Source organism: Hyposmocoma kahamanoa, unplaced genomic scaffold, assembly GCF_003589595.1.
Source record: "Hyposmocoma kahamanoa isolate Upper Pololo Valley unplaced genomic scaffold, ASM358959v1 63, whole genome shotgun sequence".
Taxonomy (NCBI): Eukaryota; Metazoa; Arthropoda; class Insecta; order Lepidoptera; family Cosmopterigidae; genus Hyposmocoma; species Hyposmocoma kahamanoa.
Window position 1 is genome coordinate 20,224,703 of NW_020653851.1, and position 19,005 is coordinate 20,243,707.

Below are 19,005 nucleotides of genomic sequence, written 5' to 3' on the forward strand. Positions count from 1 at the left end.
ATTCTAGAACTCTACTCAATGCTCAAGTCAGGATTTGAGTATGGTTTAAAGCACTCGAAATCATACGCAAGTCCCTGCCATTAGGGTCGTATTTACAGTGCTTGTGTTGCCAGTGCAATCCTGACTTGAGCATTGAATAGAGTTCTAGAATACGACCCTATGAGTGCTGATGAAATTACGGGCACATGGGACTTGTCAACTTGTCTCTCGGTGACGGGCGCAGTGGCAGTGCCCCTCAGATCTTGGCGAATTTAAAGCTTTGAGTGGCACTGCAATTATTATGGACAGGCGTGTAGCTTATACTCGGGCGCACGACTTGTTCGTTCTGTCACTTTATATAATAATAAAAAATTGGAAAGAACGGTCCAAAATGTAAAGGCACATCACTCGTATAATCGACTTCCCTTCCAAGAAAATCGCTGTCAGTCAACCAAACAATTAAATAAACAATCGTCATTTAGTGTCTTTTGGTCACAATTTTTTTAAATCATTGAGTTAGTGGGTTTGCCGTTTTAATGTTACATGGTGTTTTTTGTGTCCACGCTGGAATAAGCATATTCCAACGCCACCATTCTTCAAAATCGAGAACCATTACCACTAGCTTAGATCTGTTTACACTCAGAAAAATCCTCATTATGTCGTTTCTACGTGAGACACATTTACTATACTCAACGCTCAAGTCAGTATGATTTCAAGCACTGGAAATACGACCCTAATGGCAAGGACTTGAGTATGATTTCTAGTGCTTTAAACCATACTCAAGTCCTGACTTGAGCATTGAGTAGAGTTCTGGAGTACGACCCTAAAGGCCCATTTAGATGGAGAGAATTTACCGTCTCGAAGATACGATTATCGAAAGAATATAAAAAACTTTCTTCGTCTAAACATTTACGATTATCGACCGTCCACGTGAGCGATAATCGCCTCGCCTTTCAATATTGAACGTCTCCGTGTAAACAGAACTCGAAAGCAAAAATCGTACTTCGAGTTTCTGTGCCAGCCGTTTCTACCACGAGTGCATGCGCGAGTGTGTTTTGATTATCACTGCTTTTCTAAGACAAGAATTAATGAAACGAGAATAATAAAAAAAATTGGATTAAGAAATGTTATAAAATTTGAAAAAAAATGTATATTTCTCAACAATGCAATGAACTTAATATTATCAGCAGTTCCAAATTTGAATGATTTTTGCGTCATTTCGATATGTCCATAGTCAATACCAAAGTAATCACTGAACTCGAATGGCGATTCTCGCACTCAAAACGATTAGAACCGATTTGTACGATAATCGTATGAACTTGAAAAAATGTCATACGAGATCGTGTTTAGACAAGTCGTAAACGCGTAAGCAAGAATCTCCTTACTACATATTTCTCTGTGTAAACAGTCGAGGAGGCGATTAAGTTGCTTGCGAATCTCGTATGACATAATCGTAGGCGACATTTTAGTTCTTGCCTGAACGTAAACATTATGATACGATAATCTTATGGCGATTATTGTTTACGATAATCGCCTACGAGTTTTCGTCACGAAGCGTGCGAGAAACTCTCTCCATCTAAATGGGCCTTAACGCTCAACTCACACTGGCGCCGCAGAGTCGAAGCGTCGCGACGCGTCATGTTTTTCGCCTATAGCATATTCATCTCTATTTTCCCACTATTAAGGTACAAATTTATGTTATGCAAATATGGACTCAAGCGTCGACGCGCGTAACCAGGCGTTGTAGTTGAAAAACGCGACGCGACGCTTCGACTCTACGCCAGTGTAAGTTAAACCTAATTCTCTCAAGTTACAAAGAGTCTATATTATTACATTCACGCTGCCTTAAACTTTTTCTAAATACATGGTACTTGAATATTTTTACAATTAAATTTTCAATACGCCTGTATTGAAAATTTAATAATGTTCACCACAATCATCATCATCATCAACGCTTTTATACGTCCCACTGCTGGGCACGGGTCTCCTTTCAGACGAGGGTTTAGTTTAGGCCATAGCCTGCCACGCTGGCCCAATGCGGTTTGGGGCTTCACACGTTTTCCGAGGGTTATGAACCTTCTTCGACGTGTAGGTTTCGTGATGTCTTCCTTCACCGAAAAGCTCAATAAATATCGCACATAAATTCCGAGAAACTCAGAGGTGCGAGCCCGAATTCGAATCCACGACTCTCGGCTTGATGCTCGGTTTTATGATTACGTTCTCTAATATCGAACAGATATTACTGTTAGGTAATTTTCCGAAAATTTTCAAAATTATAATCCGAACATAATAATAAGCTCTTAGATGTTCTAATTCACGCTAAATAAAACATCAAAAGATATTTGTAAACTGTGAATTACATTGTTCCAAATTATTTCCATTTTCAGTTTTTCTGAATTTTTTCCGGAAAAATGTCCACTACATACATAAGGATACTGTTGGGTAATTTTCCGAAAAAGTTCAAAAGTGGAAATGATTACCGAAAAATTAGAAAAATATAATTGCAAAAAAAAGGCCCTTATATAAATATCTTTTGAAGTCATAGGTCAATGTTTCAAGTTTTGTTTAGCGTGAATAATAAAATAAACTTGTATAGTAAGCCACTCACAGAAAAATGAGGTTTAAAAGATTTCACAACAGCGAAAATCTTTTTAATGGCTCCATTTTATTTTTTTCTATCCTCAAAGATGTGGGCTCAGTTTTTGTTCCGTAACTTCAACTTTTAACAGGGGCCAACGTCAAATGTGGAAAATTAAAGGAAAAATATTCTATGCAGTAACGTACAAGTGTCCGGATAAATATTCTTTTGTTTCTGAATATTAAGATTTTTTTAAATGGAAAGTTTTCCATGACTCAACACTAAGTAGGTAGTGTACGACTACATATTTTAAATTTTTCGGAAATTACCCAACAACAGTTTAACAACATATTTTATTATTTACGAATTGTATGATGGAACGAATACTTTTGTTGTCATTGGACAATTGGCTCAAAAGCCAAAGTATCCACAGTCGTAAAAACCATAAAAAAATACCTTTGTTGTCAATCCATTGTCAATTATTGTTTATATTTCTCAGCTTCTTCATAACTTTCGATTTTTATTAAATATTCCATGTCTATCACAGATTTGTTTAAATAGAAATGAATGTTTGGAAACTGTGCCGTTCTTGTCTTACCACAAAAGAGTCCTTTTCATATTATTTAATCGAAAATATCTCTGTCGAAACATATTGGTTTTGCACTTCTATTCAGGTGAGGAAACTATTAATTTTGTTTATTCAAATAAATAGAATAGTAGTCAGAAGTTAACTCAAATGCTTTATCTAGGTGGCCGACAACGATGAACTCCCAAAAACAGTGTGTGACGAATGCTACAACCTCCTCATTAAATACTGCGAATTTAAGAAAACTTGCATTCAATCACAGAATACTTTGATAAGTTGTAAGAATGTAAAGTTCGAAAACCTACCGACGCCGACAGCCGTGTCGGATTGTGATAGTCCTGGACTCTTAGATGAGAATGAAGTTGATTATGAAGAAACAAAATTAAATCTAGATTTGACAGTGAAAAAAGAATTGTCAGATCATTTTGGTGAAGGTATGACTCCGTAGATGAATCATGTACCCATTTTAAATACCACTTTTAACATTACCCACTGTTTACTTCATAGTAACAACTTTTGTTAGTATCTGTCGAGTCCAGCCTCCTTGGATGACCAGCTGACTGACTGGCCACAAAAACAGACTCACTAGACTGCCAGGAATTCAAAATTAGATTGACTTTTGAACAATAGACAATGACAAGGGCAGTCCTGACTAAACCTCAGATGCCTGACTAAAGCACATAGAAAAATTCGTGAGGTCCGTTGGTTCGTTCCGTGGCTTAGTTGGTATAGCGTCTGGCACGGTATGCAAGAAGATGTCGGTTCGAATCCGACCGGATCGAAGGAATTTTTTCTGAGTGTTCGATCTTTGTATTAATAATTATAAAAAATATGTCTTTGTAAATGTCTGATAGATAATAAATTGATCTAGTAGGTACATAATATGGTTTGTTTTATCGTTTTCAGAATTATTTCCGGCAGACCAAGAAACAAAATTATTGAAAAACAAGGCTAGGAAAAATAAGAAATGGTAAAACATGTGAATAAGTAACTATGGCCTGCAGAAGTTAACTTGATGCCTTCTTTAGGTGCAGTTCTGGGAATATACCTAAAACTAAAGTAGGCTATGGCTTGTATAGCAAGTGACCGTTTAATGGGTTGTTGAGTAATAGCATGACATTAGGCAATTGTATTTAAATTCAATGTTTAAGGTCTCAACTAAATTTCTGCATGTTATAATCACATTAATCAAATTTGCATATACATTGTAAATTGTCTATACTTTTTAATTTTTGCAGTAAAAAGAAACGTAAACCAATAAGTAAACTGAAAGCCGGAAAAACGAGTAAACCATTTCTTTTCACTTGTGAAGTATGTAACAAGAAATTCAGACATCCTGAGAGGTTTGAGGCACACCAACTTGAGCATGAAGGAAAGAGAGTAAGTATAAATAAGTATTAGTCTAAAAAACCACAACCCATAGGAGGCTAAATATTGTGTGTGTTTTGCATAAATAGACAACCTCTCTCAAAGTATGGTATATACTTAACTGCCTCAGTGACCGAACGGTTACCATGCCGGACTGCCACGCAGAGGTCCCAGGTTCGATTCCCGGGCCGGGGGAAATATTTGTATGACCTACACTTATTTCTCTCGAGAGTTTGGGTGTAATTTGTGGTTGTCTATGTGTGTGTCCATGGCACCCGCGACACAGGGTTTCCCTAGTGCGGGGCTATGTTGAGTGTGTGCGTTATTATTATTATTATTATTATTATACACTCCCGGACACATAATTCGAGGCATCTCGCATTTTCAGTATTAAGTGCCCCAAAACCTGAACAATGTTTGATTGATCAAAAACTATTAACCAATTTTGAAACTAGTATACTAAACTAGTCTTTCCCATAAATCCTTTTTGGAAATTTGGATTTGCAAAACCAGGAGAAAGCTTTTCTTAAACGATAACACTACTTTTGTATTCTGGCTGTGGAGAATTCAGCTGTGGGGTGTGGCTAGCAAGAGTAACATACTTTGTCTCCAACGAGTGCAGAATTGTATCCTGAGGGCAATAGTCAATGCCCTTTGGTTCATTCTCATGATCATCTAAACCTGATATTGGTAGCTGCTGAGATCGACCGACATAAAACTAAGCGCAAAGAACGAGTATCCTACCATTCCACCCACTTACGCGGAACTTTTAGATCCATCAACTACGGTCAAACGGTTTAAGCGAGGCCATGTTCTATAGCCGGGAGGTAAGGCACTGGCCGCACCACCAAAAACGTCGTCTCTCGTTCAAAAGATTCGCTTATGGCATGGCAGCCGATTGCAAATAAAATAATAATACAAAAAAAATGCAAGGTGGCTAGAATTGTGTCTGGAAGTATGAAATAATATGTAAAGTATTCATGTTTATAAATATATATAAAGTATCCGCAACTCAAAGTTCAGGTGCCTATTTTGCATGTAGTGGGTGCCACTCAAGGTCCTCCAAGAATCTGCACTCTCCCGGGTTTGCTGAAATTTTAGAGAGCGACCTCAGCACCCCAAGGTACTTCACCCAAATGTTGACGGCCGTTACTTCCTCTCCATGCACGCTCTGCATAGAGGGCTAACCTTGATATCTCGATTGAAAAGGTGTTTATTATATGGACCATGACCCCTTACAGTGGCAGTTAGCACGCCCAGCTTTTACCTTAAGAAATTTACGAGATAGACTGGTTTTGAGTATGGGGAGTGCTTCCCTAGCCTGTCTACAAACTGTAAGGTTGTCCAGGTGTTGTTATGAAAAGTTTTTGTAGCTTAGTGAATAGTTTTTTGTTGTTGCTCTTGACATTTGTGCTAAACCTTAAATGAATTAGTAACAGTACTGGAGGTCTAATTGGTGTTTTTCGACGATAATATCTATAGATATCGTAATAATATTCAATCACTTCGCCTCGTCGTCTCATTAGTCATTATTTACATATTTATTCCCAGTACTTATTAAACTTTTGTAATTCTTTTTATCCATATACACATATAGAAGAAGCTGTATGCTCACTTTTTAATATATACATTTACAAGCGGAATAATCGTGCTGTATGTTAAGTTTATATCCTAGATTTAAAACAAATTGTAATATCGATTGGAGTACTATTAAATGGAAACGTTTCTTAAATGTAGTAAATAAATTAAAGTATCTTTAGCAATAATTCGACATGGCATAGTTCTCCAGTTTTTGAATTGTAACTCTTTTAAATTATAGGTATCCCTCCACTGTGCACCATGCAACAAAACCTTTATGACGTGGGGTGGCCTCTCACGCCACCGCGAAAGCGCACACGCGTCCGTGCCACTATCGAGCGTGTCGTGTCACACGTGCGGCCGCGTGTGCGCATCGCGACACTCACTGCGGTCGCATCAACGCATGCACGAGGCTAGAGCGGCCTGTGTATGTCATGTTTGTGGGAAACGAGTTTCTACAGCTGTTATTTTGAGGGTATGTATACAACACTCTTGAATAAGGTGCCCGATAGACTAGTAGTTCATTTTTCTCATTTTTTTCTACATATCTAATAACGTAATAGTTACGTTTTCTTTGGATATAGCATCGAAATGAGGTGGTTTTCCAATCGATTTGACTGCTACATTCGGCTCTGGAAACTGACGGTTCAAAAGGTTATTAAATTTTTTTGTTTTTGAAAAAATAAGTGCTAAGTGCATCCCTAAAAAAAATCACGAATAGCCTCAAGAACTTTTAGTGTTTTTTTTTTGCATTATGTTTCTGAAGGTCTTCTCAATAGAACCCTTTTCATAAAATGTGCTAGCATATTATGTCAATTGCAAATAGCACAGTTTAGTTTTTTGTGAAAAGAAAATTGTTGACTAAAGTGCTATTTGCAATTGACATTATGCTATATAGCAAAATTTTATGAAAAGAGTTATGTTGAAAAGTTACATACCTCAGAAACATAATGCAAAAAACACTTCAAATCAAATTATCATTGTGTATATTAATTTGTGATTTTTTTCAGGGACACACAAAAAATGTAATAACTTTTGAACTATCAATTTCTGGACCCTGATGTAGTAATAAATTCAATTAGAAATACTCAACCCTACCTCCTCATATCGGTTTTGACCATCATTTCCAGATCATGGAAATTACCCGTGGATGCATTTCGTTATATTCAGTTAATTCAGCCAAAATAGACTTAAGCTCTCGAGTAAGTGTAAAAGATTATGTATTTCAACACATTCCCTTTTTATCGAAGTAATTATAACGTAAACATGTAAAATAAAAAAACGAAAGTGACAACCTAAGAACTAAACATGTAAAATAAAGTTTTCTGTGACATTGAAGATGTCATAATACACCGAAAGAATATGTCGCAGTGTACGAGGGAATTATTCCCCTACAGCTATTAACAATGTTTATATAATATTTTTTCAATGTGGTAATTATATCGCACTGCTTTACAAGTGTTGTAACTCAAAATAGGTTAAATTCAAGGTTATGCTATTGCTGAACGCAAAAAATTATCTACACGTCAACAAAACCGTCGTCGTTACAATATTGTAAGAAACAATCCAAAGGTATCAACTTAACTCGAACTTAGACATACTTTTTGTGAGCTAGTTCTGGACAAAACAGTCCTTACTCAGAAATATGAAATTATTTTATCCCTTTTTTAAAAAAATATATTTGGCAATTAGAAAATGGTGTAGATGTTTGTAATAAACTTTAACCTTACATAAATTTTAATAATCTTTCACGGATGTGAGTACCTAATTCGTTTTTTATAGATAAAAAAAAATACCTTTTTGGGTTAATACACTATTGTATTAACAGTGCGATGTGCATAAGTCCTTTTGACTTTACTAATTTTATTACAGACTCATCTAGAAACCCACAAAGCAGACAGAGAGCGTCGTCACACCTGCGAACACTGCGGAAAGAAATTCTTCACCAACACAATGCTACTATCGCATATAGCACGCCAACATACAGGTCGGCGCTACATTTGCGACTATTGCCGGTATCCGTTCACAGACAAGTACAATCTGGCGAAGCACATACTCATACACGACGGCAAAAAGCCTTATACGTGTGACATTTGTCACAAAGCATATGCTACAAATGGATCATTAGTCGAACATAAGCGAATACACTCCGGTGAACGACCATTTTGTTGCAATTATTGTCCTAAAAGTTTCCTTTCAAAGAGACGGCTAACCGATCATCATAGAATACATACAGGAGAAAAGCCACATAAGTGCAGTGTTTGTGAACAGCGGTTTACACAGAGAGGGACGTTGCAGAGACATATGAAGATCCATGATAAGGTACAGCCTATTGTGCAGTAAGCCTGCAATCTAATTTCTGTTAGAGCAGGGTTTCTTAACCTTTTTCTAGTCATGAACCCCTCTCAAAATTTCAAAGAGTCTACGGACCCTTTCCAATAAGATGAAGAACTACTTGCGATGCACGGATAAAGCTACACAGGTTTCTGTTGTGTCGCCAGATTTAGATTAATAAATATTCTTTTTATAAAATTGTTAATAATAAATAAAATAAAGAAAGGCTCGCGGGTTGCATTGACGCGCGTCTCGTTCGCGCCTATAATGGATAGCTGTCAAAGGGCACGAAAATTCAAAAAGGTCACGTGTACTGCACCTATTTACACACAGCATAATATACATATACCCATTGACTTATCATGTATACCAATTTTTATATAAATGCAACATGTTAGTAAGCTCGACCCCTTCGGGGTACATGGACAGGTTAAGAAACCCTGTGGTTAAAGTAAGGAATAAGTAATGTCAGTAGTATTAAAATATTCAAAATCTTCTTCCGCAAAGGACGGTAATTTATTTTCTTGAACAACTTATAAACAATTATGTACAATGCGTATGATAGATTTATTTATTTGTAACTTCTTACTTTAATCACAAAATGCGTTGTATGTAAAAATAAATGATTTATCAACAGTATGTAAACTTATTTCAAATACAAACAACCTTGACGGAATGGTGATTCTTAACTTAGTTTCTTATGTTTTATTTAAATCTAATCACCTGGTTTTTTTCTGCAAAGACACAAATGTTATTGGGTAATTTTCAGGTTAATTTTCTCTACCTAATTTTGGTGGCAATTTTTATTGTTTAACATTTTATTAGTGTAGAATATCATCATAATATTTGTAATATCCTGATCTAGTTATTTAATATTTCACGATAATTTACTCGAATACTTAAATAATAAAAATTGCCACCGAAATTAGGCGAGAAAACTAATTTGAAAATTACCCTATTGCTTGTTAACGCATAGCTCACTTACTTCATCATTCTATAAATATTACCTGCACAAAGTATGTAGAGGCCAACAAGTTAAGTTTGAACTTTCGTAAAGTGGCGGATTTTATATAATCTTTAAAAACCAAAAACTCGTGAAGCACTGACATTACAGTGCACAAAAGACTAGGCGTCCTCTATCTGGTACATTCAAAGTAAATGTTCCTCCAGAACTTTTCCATATTCATTACATTCTGGTAAAATTGCTGCACAATGTTAAAAGGATTCATTCACTTTTCAATGTTCCCACAAAACACTACACAATCCTAAAGTCTTTCAAATAACTCATCGCACAGCTTGCTGGCAGTTGAGTTGTCTACAAACATCAAGCATCCGTCGGCCAAGTCGCATACGACAACGCCAAAGGTGCTTCGGGCATATGCGGTACATGGGGCACGTGACCCACTTGAGCCTTCCCATGGCCCTTCATGTGACGGTTTAGAGCGCATTTTTGTATGAACGCTTGGTTGCATAATTGACATTTATGAGGCTTCTCGCCAGTGTGGATCATTCGGTGATTGCGAAGGTCTTTGCGCGCCATGAATCGCTTTGGACATAGATCACATTCATATGGACGCTCACCTAAAAAAAAATAGGAACATAAGCCTGTTACAATTAAATAAATGCCTCCGTGGCCGAACAGTTACCATACCGGATTGCCACCGAGAGGTCCCGGGTTCGATTCCCGGGCCGGGAGAAATATTTGTATAGCCTACATTTATTTCTCTCTTGAGTTTGGGTGTTATTTGTGGTTTGTTGTGTTGTGTTATGCGTTTGTCCATGGCAAAAAAACAGTAGAACATAATGCTGGCCATCAAATATGTTTTTATATGTCAGACTGCTGTCTCTTGCACTTGTTTCCTGAACTGTGTTATGTATTGGGTAATAAAAAAATATTATTTTACAATATTGTTCTTTGCTGCGTTATTATAGGCAAAACACAAAAAGCCACACAGGCTATACCAAACATGAGCTGTTTACCAACCACCTTGGTGTGACATTGCGATGATGCCCACTTTATGGGTAGTTTTAGATTATAACGCTGGCTATCACAAATGTTTTTATATGTCAAACTGCTATCTCTTACTATATTTTTACTTTTTATATTTTTATTGTTTGTCTCAGAAAAAAATGCTAAACTTCCCTATCTCGTTTCGTGGTGAAGGGTAAGGGAGATAATACCTGTGTGAGTCCTCATATGCACTGTCTGAAAGCTCTTGCTCTTGAAGGTCTTGTCGCACATGGTGCATCCGAAGGGCTTGCTTTCAGAATGAGATCGCATATGCTTGTATAGATCGCTCTGGAAATAATTCATTAATAACGCGTTAATACCGTGATTTTCATCACACTTACTCGTAGGCAGTAAGTAGTATAACGTACAGAAAAACAAGGCGGTATTTATATTATACGGCCTTAGACTCTATTTACATTGCCGCGGAATGGAATGGAAGTGAGTCTTTGTGACAGAATTGTACATAGCATAACGCACTTTATGTCATTTGTGTAACGTAAATCTACATACGATACGGTAGCTGCAGGAATTCCCGAGCTTGCGTGAGAATTCTCCGGAAGACGCGCAACCTGTTTTTTTAGCTCTACGCTGTTTGTGGAGATAATAAAATAATTTTGTAATAGTTGAGCTTGTGAAAGAGTTCGACCAGGGTAGTACTTCCAATATATACTCATTTCTCCCGACAAGCAATAATGTGAGCCTTACCGTGTTTCGGTTTTGAACGGTAACGCCGCGCAAACGTGTGTCGTGTTGAATACAAGCAACCGGCAACTAGAAGCGAATATACTATTTACATACAAATTGCGGTTGCGGCAACCGGCGACAGTGTCCGATTGCCGCAACCGGCTACTGTGTCGATTTCATATCAGTTGTATAAAAATAGAATATACGCTTCTGGTAATTGTTTGCTTGTATCCAATACAAGACACACGTTTGCGCGGCGCGTAAGCCTCTTTTTACATTACGGCGGACCGGAATGGAACGGAAGCGTCAATTTCGTCTCGCTGCGTGAGAATGCTCTAAATGTATTTCGTCGACGTTTGACGTCACACTTCCTGCGGATTCGTCAGGCGTCGCCGACGGCAGCAGCAGACAGAATTACGTGGAAGACGCGCGACGTGATTTTTGGCTTGTATTTAGTTTGTACATTAAACAATTGACCATAAAGTTCATTACGCTGTGTACAATATCGTTACATATATTCTCTTCCATTCCATTCCGTCGCAATATAAATTGAGCCTTTGAGGTCTGGTGAAACTACAGGCATATAGGATTTGTCAATTTAAGTCTCATGGTGACGAGAGTAGTGACAGTTCCACACAGATCTTTGCGATTTAGAGCTCTAAGTGGCATTAAAACTGTTATGGATAGTTCTTTAGCTGTTTTTATTTTTACGCTACCACTATCGCCGACCATCGCCGTCGCCTCGTGCCGCGACCTCAAAAAGCAGTTGACTAATTTGGGCTTTATTCATTTATAATTTTTATGAGACACATACTCATAGATACCATGCTCATACATAAATTTTTTTCGGAGATACTTAAAATTTTGTTAATAATTTAGAATAAACTAAGTGTTTAAAACCAATTATCCTTTATTTTCTTTTTTTTGTAGGAAGGGTGATGTAATACATAGTATGCCACACGGGCGGAACTACAATTACAAATATTCAGGCCATCTCCTACTTACTGCCCTTGTGACACAATGTACCGTTATCTAGGGGTATTTTTTTTAGGAACTGACATTCGACTCTGCATAGTAAGGTAATTCCATAGTGTTTTGGGCGGCCTAAATTTTTTCTCTCAGTTAACTGACCAAAACATACCTTGACATAGATTTTAATCAAATTAATCCATTTATAGCATCATATTTTTAATCCACAGATTATCCTCGAATTAATACATACCTTGACATAAAATTTCATATCACAAACTGTGCAGGCGATATTTTTGATGCCCGTGTGTCGAATGAGATGTATTTTCAAGTTGCCCGGCTGAGCGAATTTTTTCCCACATTGTATACAACCATAGTTCTTTTGGGCGCTATGGGTTTCTAAATGCATCTGAAAAAAAAAAGGTTATGTTTGAACATAATTATATTAAAATTTTAAAAACCCCCGATACAGAACAGCATACTCCAAAAAGTCAAGAAGGTCACTATCTGTAAGCCAACTCCTCGAGACCAATTCAATGAAGCCACACGATAATTCTGCTGTGGATGCGAACAGATTAATTGCATGCAGTCGATCTCGGCTGCATAAAGTCGGTTTCGACTGCTTGCAATTAATGCGTGAAGTCGTTATCCGAGAACTCGACTGTAGAAAGTTGTTAACGGCTGCATGCAGTTAATGCGTGCTAACTAAGCAGTTGAGTAGTCGGCTGACTGTCTTGGTTACATCATCAGAGCAAGGGCAAGGTTGTAATGATATCGGATTTCCATTCAAATTTCTATTCGAACTGGACCAGTGAAAGTAAAATAAATATTAATTTTATGTTTGAGATCCCCTACACTAACTGAGAAACGAGCTTAGAATCCGAGTTTTGAAATCAGTCCATCTGTTTGGGATAGGGCAGTCCGTGTCCCAACTGGATGAGCTGTATACATAAATCAATTAATAGATAGCAATGGGCTGATAATAAGGTTTGTAAACTGTGATCTAAAGATAATTTTTAGTGTTTCCCGTTGGTTGATTGATGGTTGGACTGGTCTGGTCTATGGGATTTTTTCCCCCATTGTCCAGATTGATTTGACAGCGATTCGGCAGGATGACATAAAAAAATGTACAAATAGGGGCAAAACAGTTTTGCATTTATTATTTATTCTACTTCCTAAGTTCATAGTAAAAGTCAAAATATTTTTATTCACTTTAACATTGTGAATATTTTTAATTAGGATTTCTTTTAGTTGTGATGGACGCAAGACACTTCACAACTTTTAAAACTAATTTCTCACCTTCAAATTATAAGCCTGCACAAACTTCATATCACACATATGACAGGCATGTTTCTTTATACCAGCATGGATCAGCTCGTGATTCTTTAACACGTTGAGATAGGCGAAGTGTTTTCCGCAGGTCTGACATTGGTACTTGCGCACGCCGGTGTGGGTGCGTACGTGCGCATTCAGACTTCGGAATGTTAGGAACGTTTTATCACAGTGCTCGCATTTTATATCCGGCTGAAACAAATATTAAGAAACTATTGAAACTGTCAACGGACAGCTGTTTCGATAGTTTGGGTGGCCACGGAAATGGAATAACAGTAGTTCTCCTTGTGAAGAGTTCGTCCAGGTAGGGAAGTACTGCCACCTTACCTATTTATGCCGCCAATCCGGTCCGGTTTATAAGGGTAAGGGTGCTGGTAAAATTACAGGCACATGGGACTTATCAACTTATGTCTCAGGGTGACAGACGCACTGTCAGTGCCCCTCAGATCTTTGAGATTTAAAGCTCTGAGTGGCACTGCAACTGTTATGGACAGGCGTGTAGCTTACCACCAAGCACACGACTGATTCGTCCCGTCACTTGATAAAAAAATCCCACGTGTCTGTTGTTGTCAACTTTATGTTACAGGGTGAGTGCCCCTCTAGTCCTTGCGATTTAGGATTTGAGAATGTCCCGGATTCAATTCCTGACAAAACCAATTTGGGAAGTGAACTTTTCTAAATTGCTTGTAGCCTGGATGTTCTGGGAAGCCCCAGAGCGAATTCCGTTTCTCTGGTACTCATAGTTCAGGAAATTTCCAAGTTTGTGACCATGTAACTGGTGTGTTTGTCTGGCACATTATTAATTTAAAGCTCTGAGTGGCACTGCTGCTGTTGTAGGCTCGTCCCGTCAGATGATGTCATAAAGAAACTGACAGATTATTCGACTTTAATCCAGAGTCCAGCGTGCTTAAGATGAAGGGAAACAGAAATTCAGAAACTCGTGTTCGAAAAAGAAAAGAAGTGAACAAAAGAAAAAAAGTGTTCGCCGCTTTTCGAAAATAGTAGCGCAATACAAAATTGGTTCTTTGTTGATTTATTATTAAGATTTATTCAGAAAATGCAAAATTTTCGATTCGTTAACTTTGGCCGGCAGACGCTTCTCAGTTTTTTAAAACCATCTTACCTAATGATTTAGATGCTTTTGAGATAGATCACTATTTCAGAAAGCCATCGATATGTGTAACATTAATTTAAAGACCTTATGCACCATATGAAGACAATAAATATATTGAGTACCTTTTTCCCAAAGTGACTTCTCATGTGCGCTTCAAGATTCTCATATTTCTGGAAACTCTTTTCGCATTTAACGCATTTCATGCGCGGCCTCTTCGGCGGTGGTTTCTCTCTGCCACCTCGTATGTATTTCCTTCGTTTCCTGTAACATTTACCAACTTACGAGATTCACACTTTAATATTACGTATGTTAAAAAAAACCTCACGTTCCTTGGATGAATCTTTTACACGAGTGAACATTTGTGTTAACATTTCGACCATAATTTGTAGAACTAACACGTATCCCATTGGTATAATTACTGTGGTATTATAATAAAGCCACGTGATCAAACCTCAAAAGTGCTTTAATCACACAGAAGTGATAAACATAATACGAACTACATGAAACAAATTATGTTTAATGAAATTTTATAACTCTCCTATTTAAGTACAAACAATTATCGATTAATATCATACCTACAATCTTTAAACCTCTCCGAAAAGTTGTCATTTAGCAGATGTGGCCTTATTACACAACGGCATACGAATTTGTTAGAACTAGAACTTATTTGTATCGATCCACAGGTAAAGTACTTTATAAGACATTACAAAACAAAAATAGGCCGCGCGTCTTTCGCGAGCTCTATTATAAAATTATTTTATTGTCTCCTGAAACAGCGTAGGTAAGAAAAAGGTATAATCTACATTGGCGCTGAACGGACGTTCAAACTAGATACGAGCTAAAAAAATAAGTCGCGCGTCTTCCGGAGAATTCTCGCGCCACCTCGGAAATTAGTGCACCGACCGTGTTGTACATTACAGAATTGACATAACGTGCGTTATGCTATGTGCAGTTTTTTTACAAAAAATTGCTTCCATTACATTCCGCGGCAATGTGAAATGAGCTGCATGCACTAAATTAATGTGTCTATATAATTATAAACGAACAGAAGGTACCTTTATCCACGTATTGTCACAAAACCCAGCAATATAATAGTAAACATGTGTTTACTTCAAAGAAGAGTAACATGTGTTTACTTCAAAGAAGAGTAGAGTAATAAAAGTTTACTTGTCTAATATAGATCGAATCTATTAATTTTATCTTAGGTTATAAATATTTTATTTATTTACTAAATATTAGGTTTGTATCACACATAAAAGCTGGCGTCCGTACTCAACTAAAGAACACATAGAAAATTAACACTTGATTGGGATCCTCCTATATCACGCACCACCACCATGCCAACATGTTTATTCTTGATTTTGTGGCATGAAATATTAAAATTGGAATATGAAAATGTAATAATTGAATTCAATAAATTGTAAGGTAAACAATGTCTATACTATATTGTTATTATTAGGATTAGTATCTTTGCAATATACAAACCTAGGTTTCTGCTCTGCAACCTCCTCAGTTATAACTTGATCAAAGGCGTCTAAGCCCAGATCATCTACTGTCACTTCACTATGTTCCAACAGAGTGATTTCCTCAATCTTAGCTGGCTCCTGAAGGTGCTTCTCTTCTTTTATCTAAAAGAACATCAAATGTAACATTTAGTATGTTCTAAAAACTAATATCAATTAAAAAGGTAATTTTGGACTATTGCTTATATTATAGACAAGTTCTAAGAAAAAAATTATCATTGTTGCCATATTAACTGCCTCCGTGGCCGAACAATTACCATGCCGGACTGCCACGCAGAGGTCCCAGGTTCGATTCTCGGGCCGGGAGAAATGTTTGTATGGCCTACATTTATTTATCTCGTGAGTTTGGATGTAATTTGTGGTTGTCTGTATATTATATATTATTCAAAGTCAGTGTCTAAAACAAATTTTACATCGTCAACACTAAAAAAAAGGTAAGTATTATATTCTAATAGGTGAAAATTGAAAAACAAACATTATTCAAGTGTGCATGCTCCATTGTCGACTTCATAATCACTTTCCATCAAGTGAGATGGAAGTCATTTGCACACTTATTTTTTAATTTAAAAAAAAGGAGGGATTTAAACTCCTTTTTTTTAAAATTAAAATTCTTTACAGCTAAGCGTCTAAGTCTAATTTGGTGGACTGCTTCCTCCCTTCTACATACTTTATAAATATAAATTACTTTATAAATTTTCAAATGAAAACACTGTACACCATTCTATTGAAAATACAAACTCAACAGATACTGGTTAATTTATTGAACAAACATTTGGAATGAAAATGTATAAAGTAATGTAGTTATGAAAAAAACCAGGATGCAGTTCATATGAAAATAAATTGAGAATTATGCACATTTACTTCACTGTTCTAAGGATCTTATCAGCAATCATTTAACCTACATGATCCAGCAATTTTCTTGTTGTTGCCACTGAGGTCCCAAGTTCGATCCCCAGCGGGGTTAATGTAAACTAACTTTTCTATATTGTCTTGGGTCTGGGTGTTTGCAGTACCATCATTGTTTCAGATTAATAACACATAACACAAGTGCTTTAGTTACTTAATTTGGGATCAAAGCAACATATGTGATATTGTCTAATATTTGTATTAATTTATATTCAATAGTTTTTAATTGAACTCATTCAAGTAAGCTTTGCCTGTACAACTACCTTCGTCAGGTAGACTATACTGCCATCCACTAACTAAAACGTGGCTTAGTGACAAATTGTCAAATACCCATTTCAGATAAAGATAGATCTCTGAATTCTCTATTTAAAAAAGTTAAAGTTAAAATGTCTGACATATCAGAACTTACCCTAATGACGCAAAGCTAAAATATCATTTAAAAATTTCAATATTTTAAGACTGGGTTATGGTTCTTTTATGATATCTCAAAATATGATTTTGTCACATAGCCACGTTTTAGTTTGAGGACGGCAGCATAGTGTGTATGGTCTGCTTAAATCTATATTTTACAATGTTTTTCAACTTTGAAGTTTTCAAGTAGTTCTTATGAGCTTACCTGTGCCTGCATGTGACATTGTTGTTGCAGCACAAGATTGGACCTTAATGCAACTTGCCTGAAGTAATAGAATTTATTCAGCATATCCAGACACGTCTCGCATACTTGTTTTGGTAGTGAATCTGATTCAGAAACCTGGAAAAGTATCAACAAATCCTTATAACGCAATTTTTATAATACTTTTAATTGTTCTTAGCTCTCCACAGTTAGCGTTTCACCCACTGACACAAGATTAGGAAGTGAGAGAGGAAAAAAGGGAAATATGAGATATAAATAAACAATTAGTATAAATATAGGTGAAAAAAGTATTTTAAACAGTTCCAGCCAGATAAATCTGTTAATAACAATAAAAAGATGTTATAGACCAACAGCATAAATTACATTTTTAATTACGGGACGCTTGAGGCCGGTAGCTTTTTAAATACATACCAAAGACTACAAAGTAACACACTAGCCAGATAATCTCATGACATGAAAGGTTAGAAATAAAAATTATTTTCTACAAATTTTTTAAACTTTACAATTAGCGCAAGAAATAAAATGCAATGTCCGTTACCTCAATAGACGTGCAGGATTTAAATACTTCTGAAGTACAAACGGTGAAGAAATCCCTCATAGGGCCAACATCTGTCAAGCAGGCTCGACATATTTTTGTGAAATCTAAGTTGTTAGACATAGCTTGTGAATGCAACTTATTGAAAACGAATCAAAGTCCTGTGATATTAAAGTTTAACAAGAAAAGAAAGTAAACAAAGACCTTTTTGTAAAAACACAAAACAATGCAATATTTTTGACATATCTTTTGGAGTATTGCCAGTAAATATCATTAAAATCCGTCCAAAATATGCCATTTCAATAAAACTGTAGGTACGTACATTACTGCGTTCCGGCTTTGAAAGGTAAAGGTGCTGGTGAAATTACAGGCACATGGGGCTTGTTAACTAGTGTCTCAAGTTGACGGGCGCAGTGACAGTGTCCCTCACATCTTTGCGATTTAAAGCTCTGAGTGGCACTGCAACTGTTATAGACAAGCGTGTAACTTACCATCAGGCGCACGACTTGTTCGTCCCCTCAAGGTATACACAAAGCCGTAAACACCAATTTAAACAACACAAAAATTTAAACACAAGGTCTAAGATAAACAATCTAAGATAAATAAATACATTGACTTACAAATAAATGGACGACGGGTCTAATACAATAACCACGAAAAAAATGTCCCAAGTCAACCTATTTAAACGTAGTGACATGTAAAGGAATATGAAAAAGCTAAAACGTTGAATTTAAATTGCAATGTCATCGCAGTACTGTCTAATTTTGCTTGCTTCGCTGTCAGTCGAACAATCGAAGACTAAAGCGTGAATGACGCTCTGTATACGATTTTAACGCCCTATAAGTTCGGACACTTTTTAGCGCGGACCCGACGT

General features: G+C 36.7%; 2 protein-coding genes across 5 annotated transcripts; one reads left to right on the plus strand and one right to left on the minus strand.

Moving 5' to 3' along the window:
- Nucleotides 1-3,098: 3,098 nt before the first annotated feature.
- Nucleotides 3,099-8,773, plus strand: LOC113229955 (zinc finger protein OZF-like). Of its 2 annotated transcripts, XM_026463651.1 has the most exons (7): nt 3,099-3,231; nt 3,307-3,577; nt 4,050-4,113; nt 4,382-4,523; nt 6,331-6,564; nt 7,962-8,451; nt 8,485-8,773. In XM_026463651.1, the coding sequence occupies exons 1-6, from the start codon at nt 3,121-3,123 to the stop codon at nt 8,430-8,432; spliced, it is 1,293 nt and encodes a 430-aa protein (XP_026319436.1). In that variant the 5' UTR covers nt 3,099-3,120; the 3' UTR covers nt 8,433-8,451; nt 8,485-8,773. The 2 variants fall into 2 exon arrangements, with proteins under 2 accessions (XP_026319436.1, XP_026319435.1); XM_026463650.1 differs by having other exon boundaries at nt 7,962-8,767.
- A 318-nt stretch (nt 8,774-9,091) lies between these two features.
- LOC113229954 (gastrula zinc finger protein XlCGF57.1-like) lies at nt 9,092-18,254 on the minus strand. 3 transcript variants are annotated; one of them, XM_026463649.1, is made up of 9 exons: nt 18,135-18,254; nt 17,579-17,713; nt 16,019-16,161; nt 14,656-14,794; nt 13,387-13,611; nt 12,341-12,496; nt 10,688-10,722; nt 9,367-9,533; nt 9,092-9,213 (listed from the first exon to the last, which is right to left on the minus strand). In XM_026463649.1, the coding sequence occupies exons 1-8, from the start codon at nt 18,252-18,254 to the stop codon at nt 9,413-9,415; spliced, it is 1,074 nt and encodes a 357-aa protein (XP_026319434.1). In that variant the 3' UTR covers nt 9,092-9,213; nt 9,367-9,412. The 3 variants fall into 3 exon arrangements, with proteins under 3 accessions (XP_026319434.1, XP_026319433.1, XP_026319431.1); XM_026463648.1 differs by lacking the exon at nt 9,092-9,213 and having other exon boundaries at nt 9,252-9,533; XM_026463646.1 differs by lacking the exon at nt 9,092-9,213 and having other exon boundaries at nt 9,394-10,004; nt 10,605-10,722.
- Nucleotides 18,255-19,005: the final 751 nt, after the last annotated feature.

Excerpts from the sequence above, each read along its gene's own strand:
- LOC113229955 (XM_026463651.1), top strand. The coding sequence starts at position 3,121 with ATGAATGTTTGGAAACTGTGCCGTTCTTGTCTTACCACAAAAGAGTCC. Across the intron at positions 3,232-3,306 it reads GGTTTTGCACTTCTATTCAG|GTGGCCGACAACGATGAACT; the intron begins GTGAGGAAACTA and ends TGCTTTATCTAG. Across the intron at positions 4,114-4,381 it reads GCTAGGAAAAATAAGAAATG|TAAAAAGAAACGTAAACCAA; the intron begins GTAAAACATGTG and ends TAATTTTTGCAG.
- LOC113229954 (XM_026463646.1), bottom strand. The coding sequence starts at position 18,254 with ATGTCTAACAACTTAGATTTCACAAAAATATGTCGAGCCTGCTTGACA. Across the intron at positions 17,714-18,134 it reads AATCCTGCACGTCTATTGAG|GTTTCTGAATCAGATTCACT; the intron begins GTAACGGACATT and ends ATACTTTTCCAG. Across the intron at positions 16,162-17,578 it reads AATGTCACATGCAGGCACAG|ATAAAAGAAGAGAAGCACCT; the intron begins GTAAGCTCATAA and ends ATGTTCTTTTAG.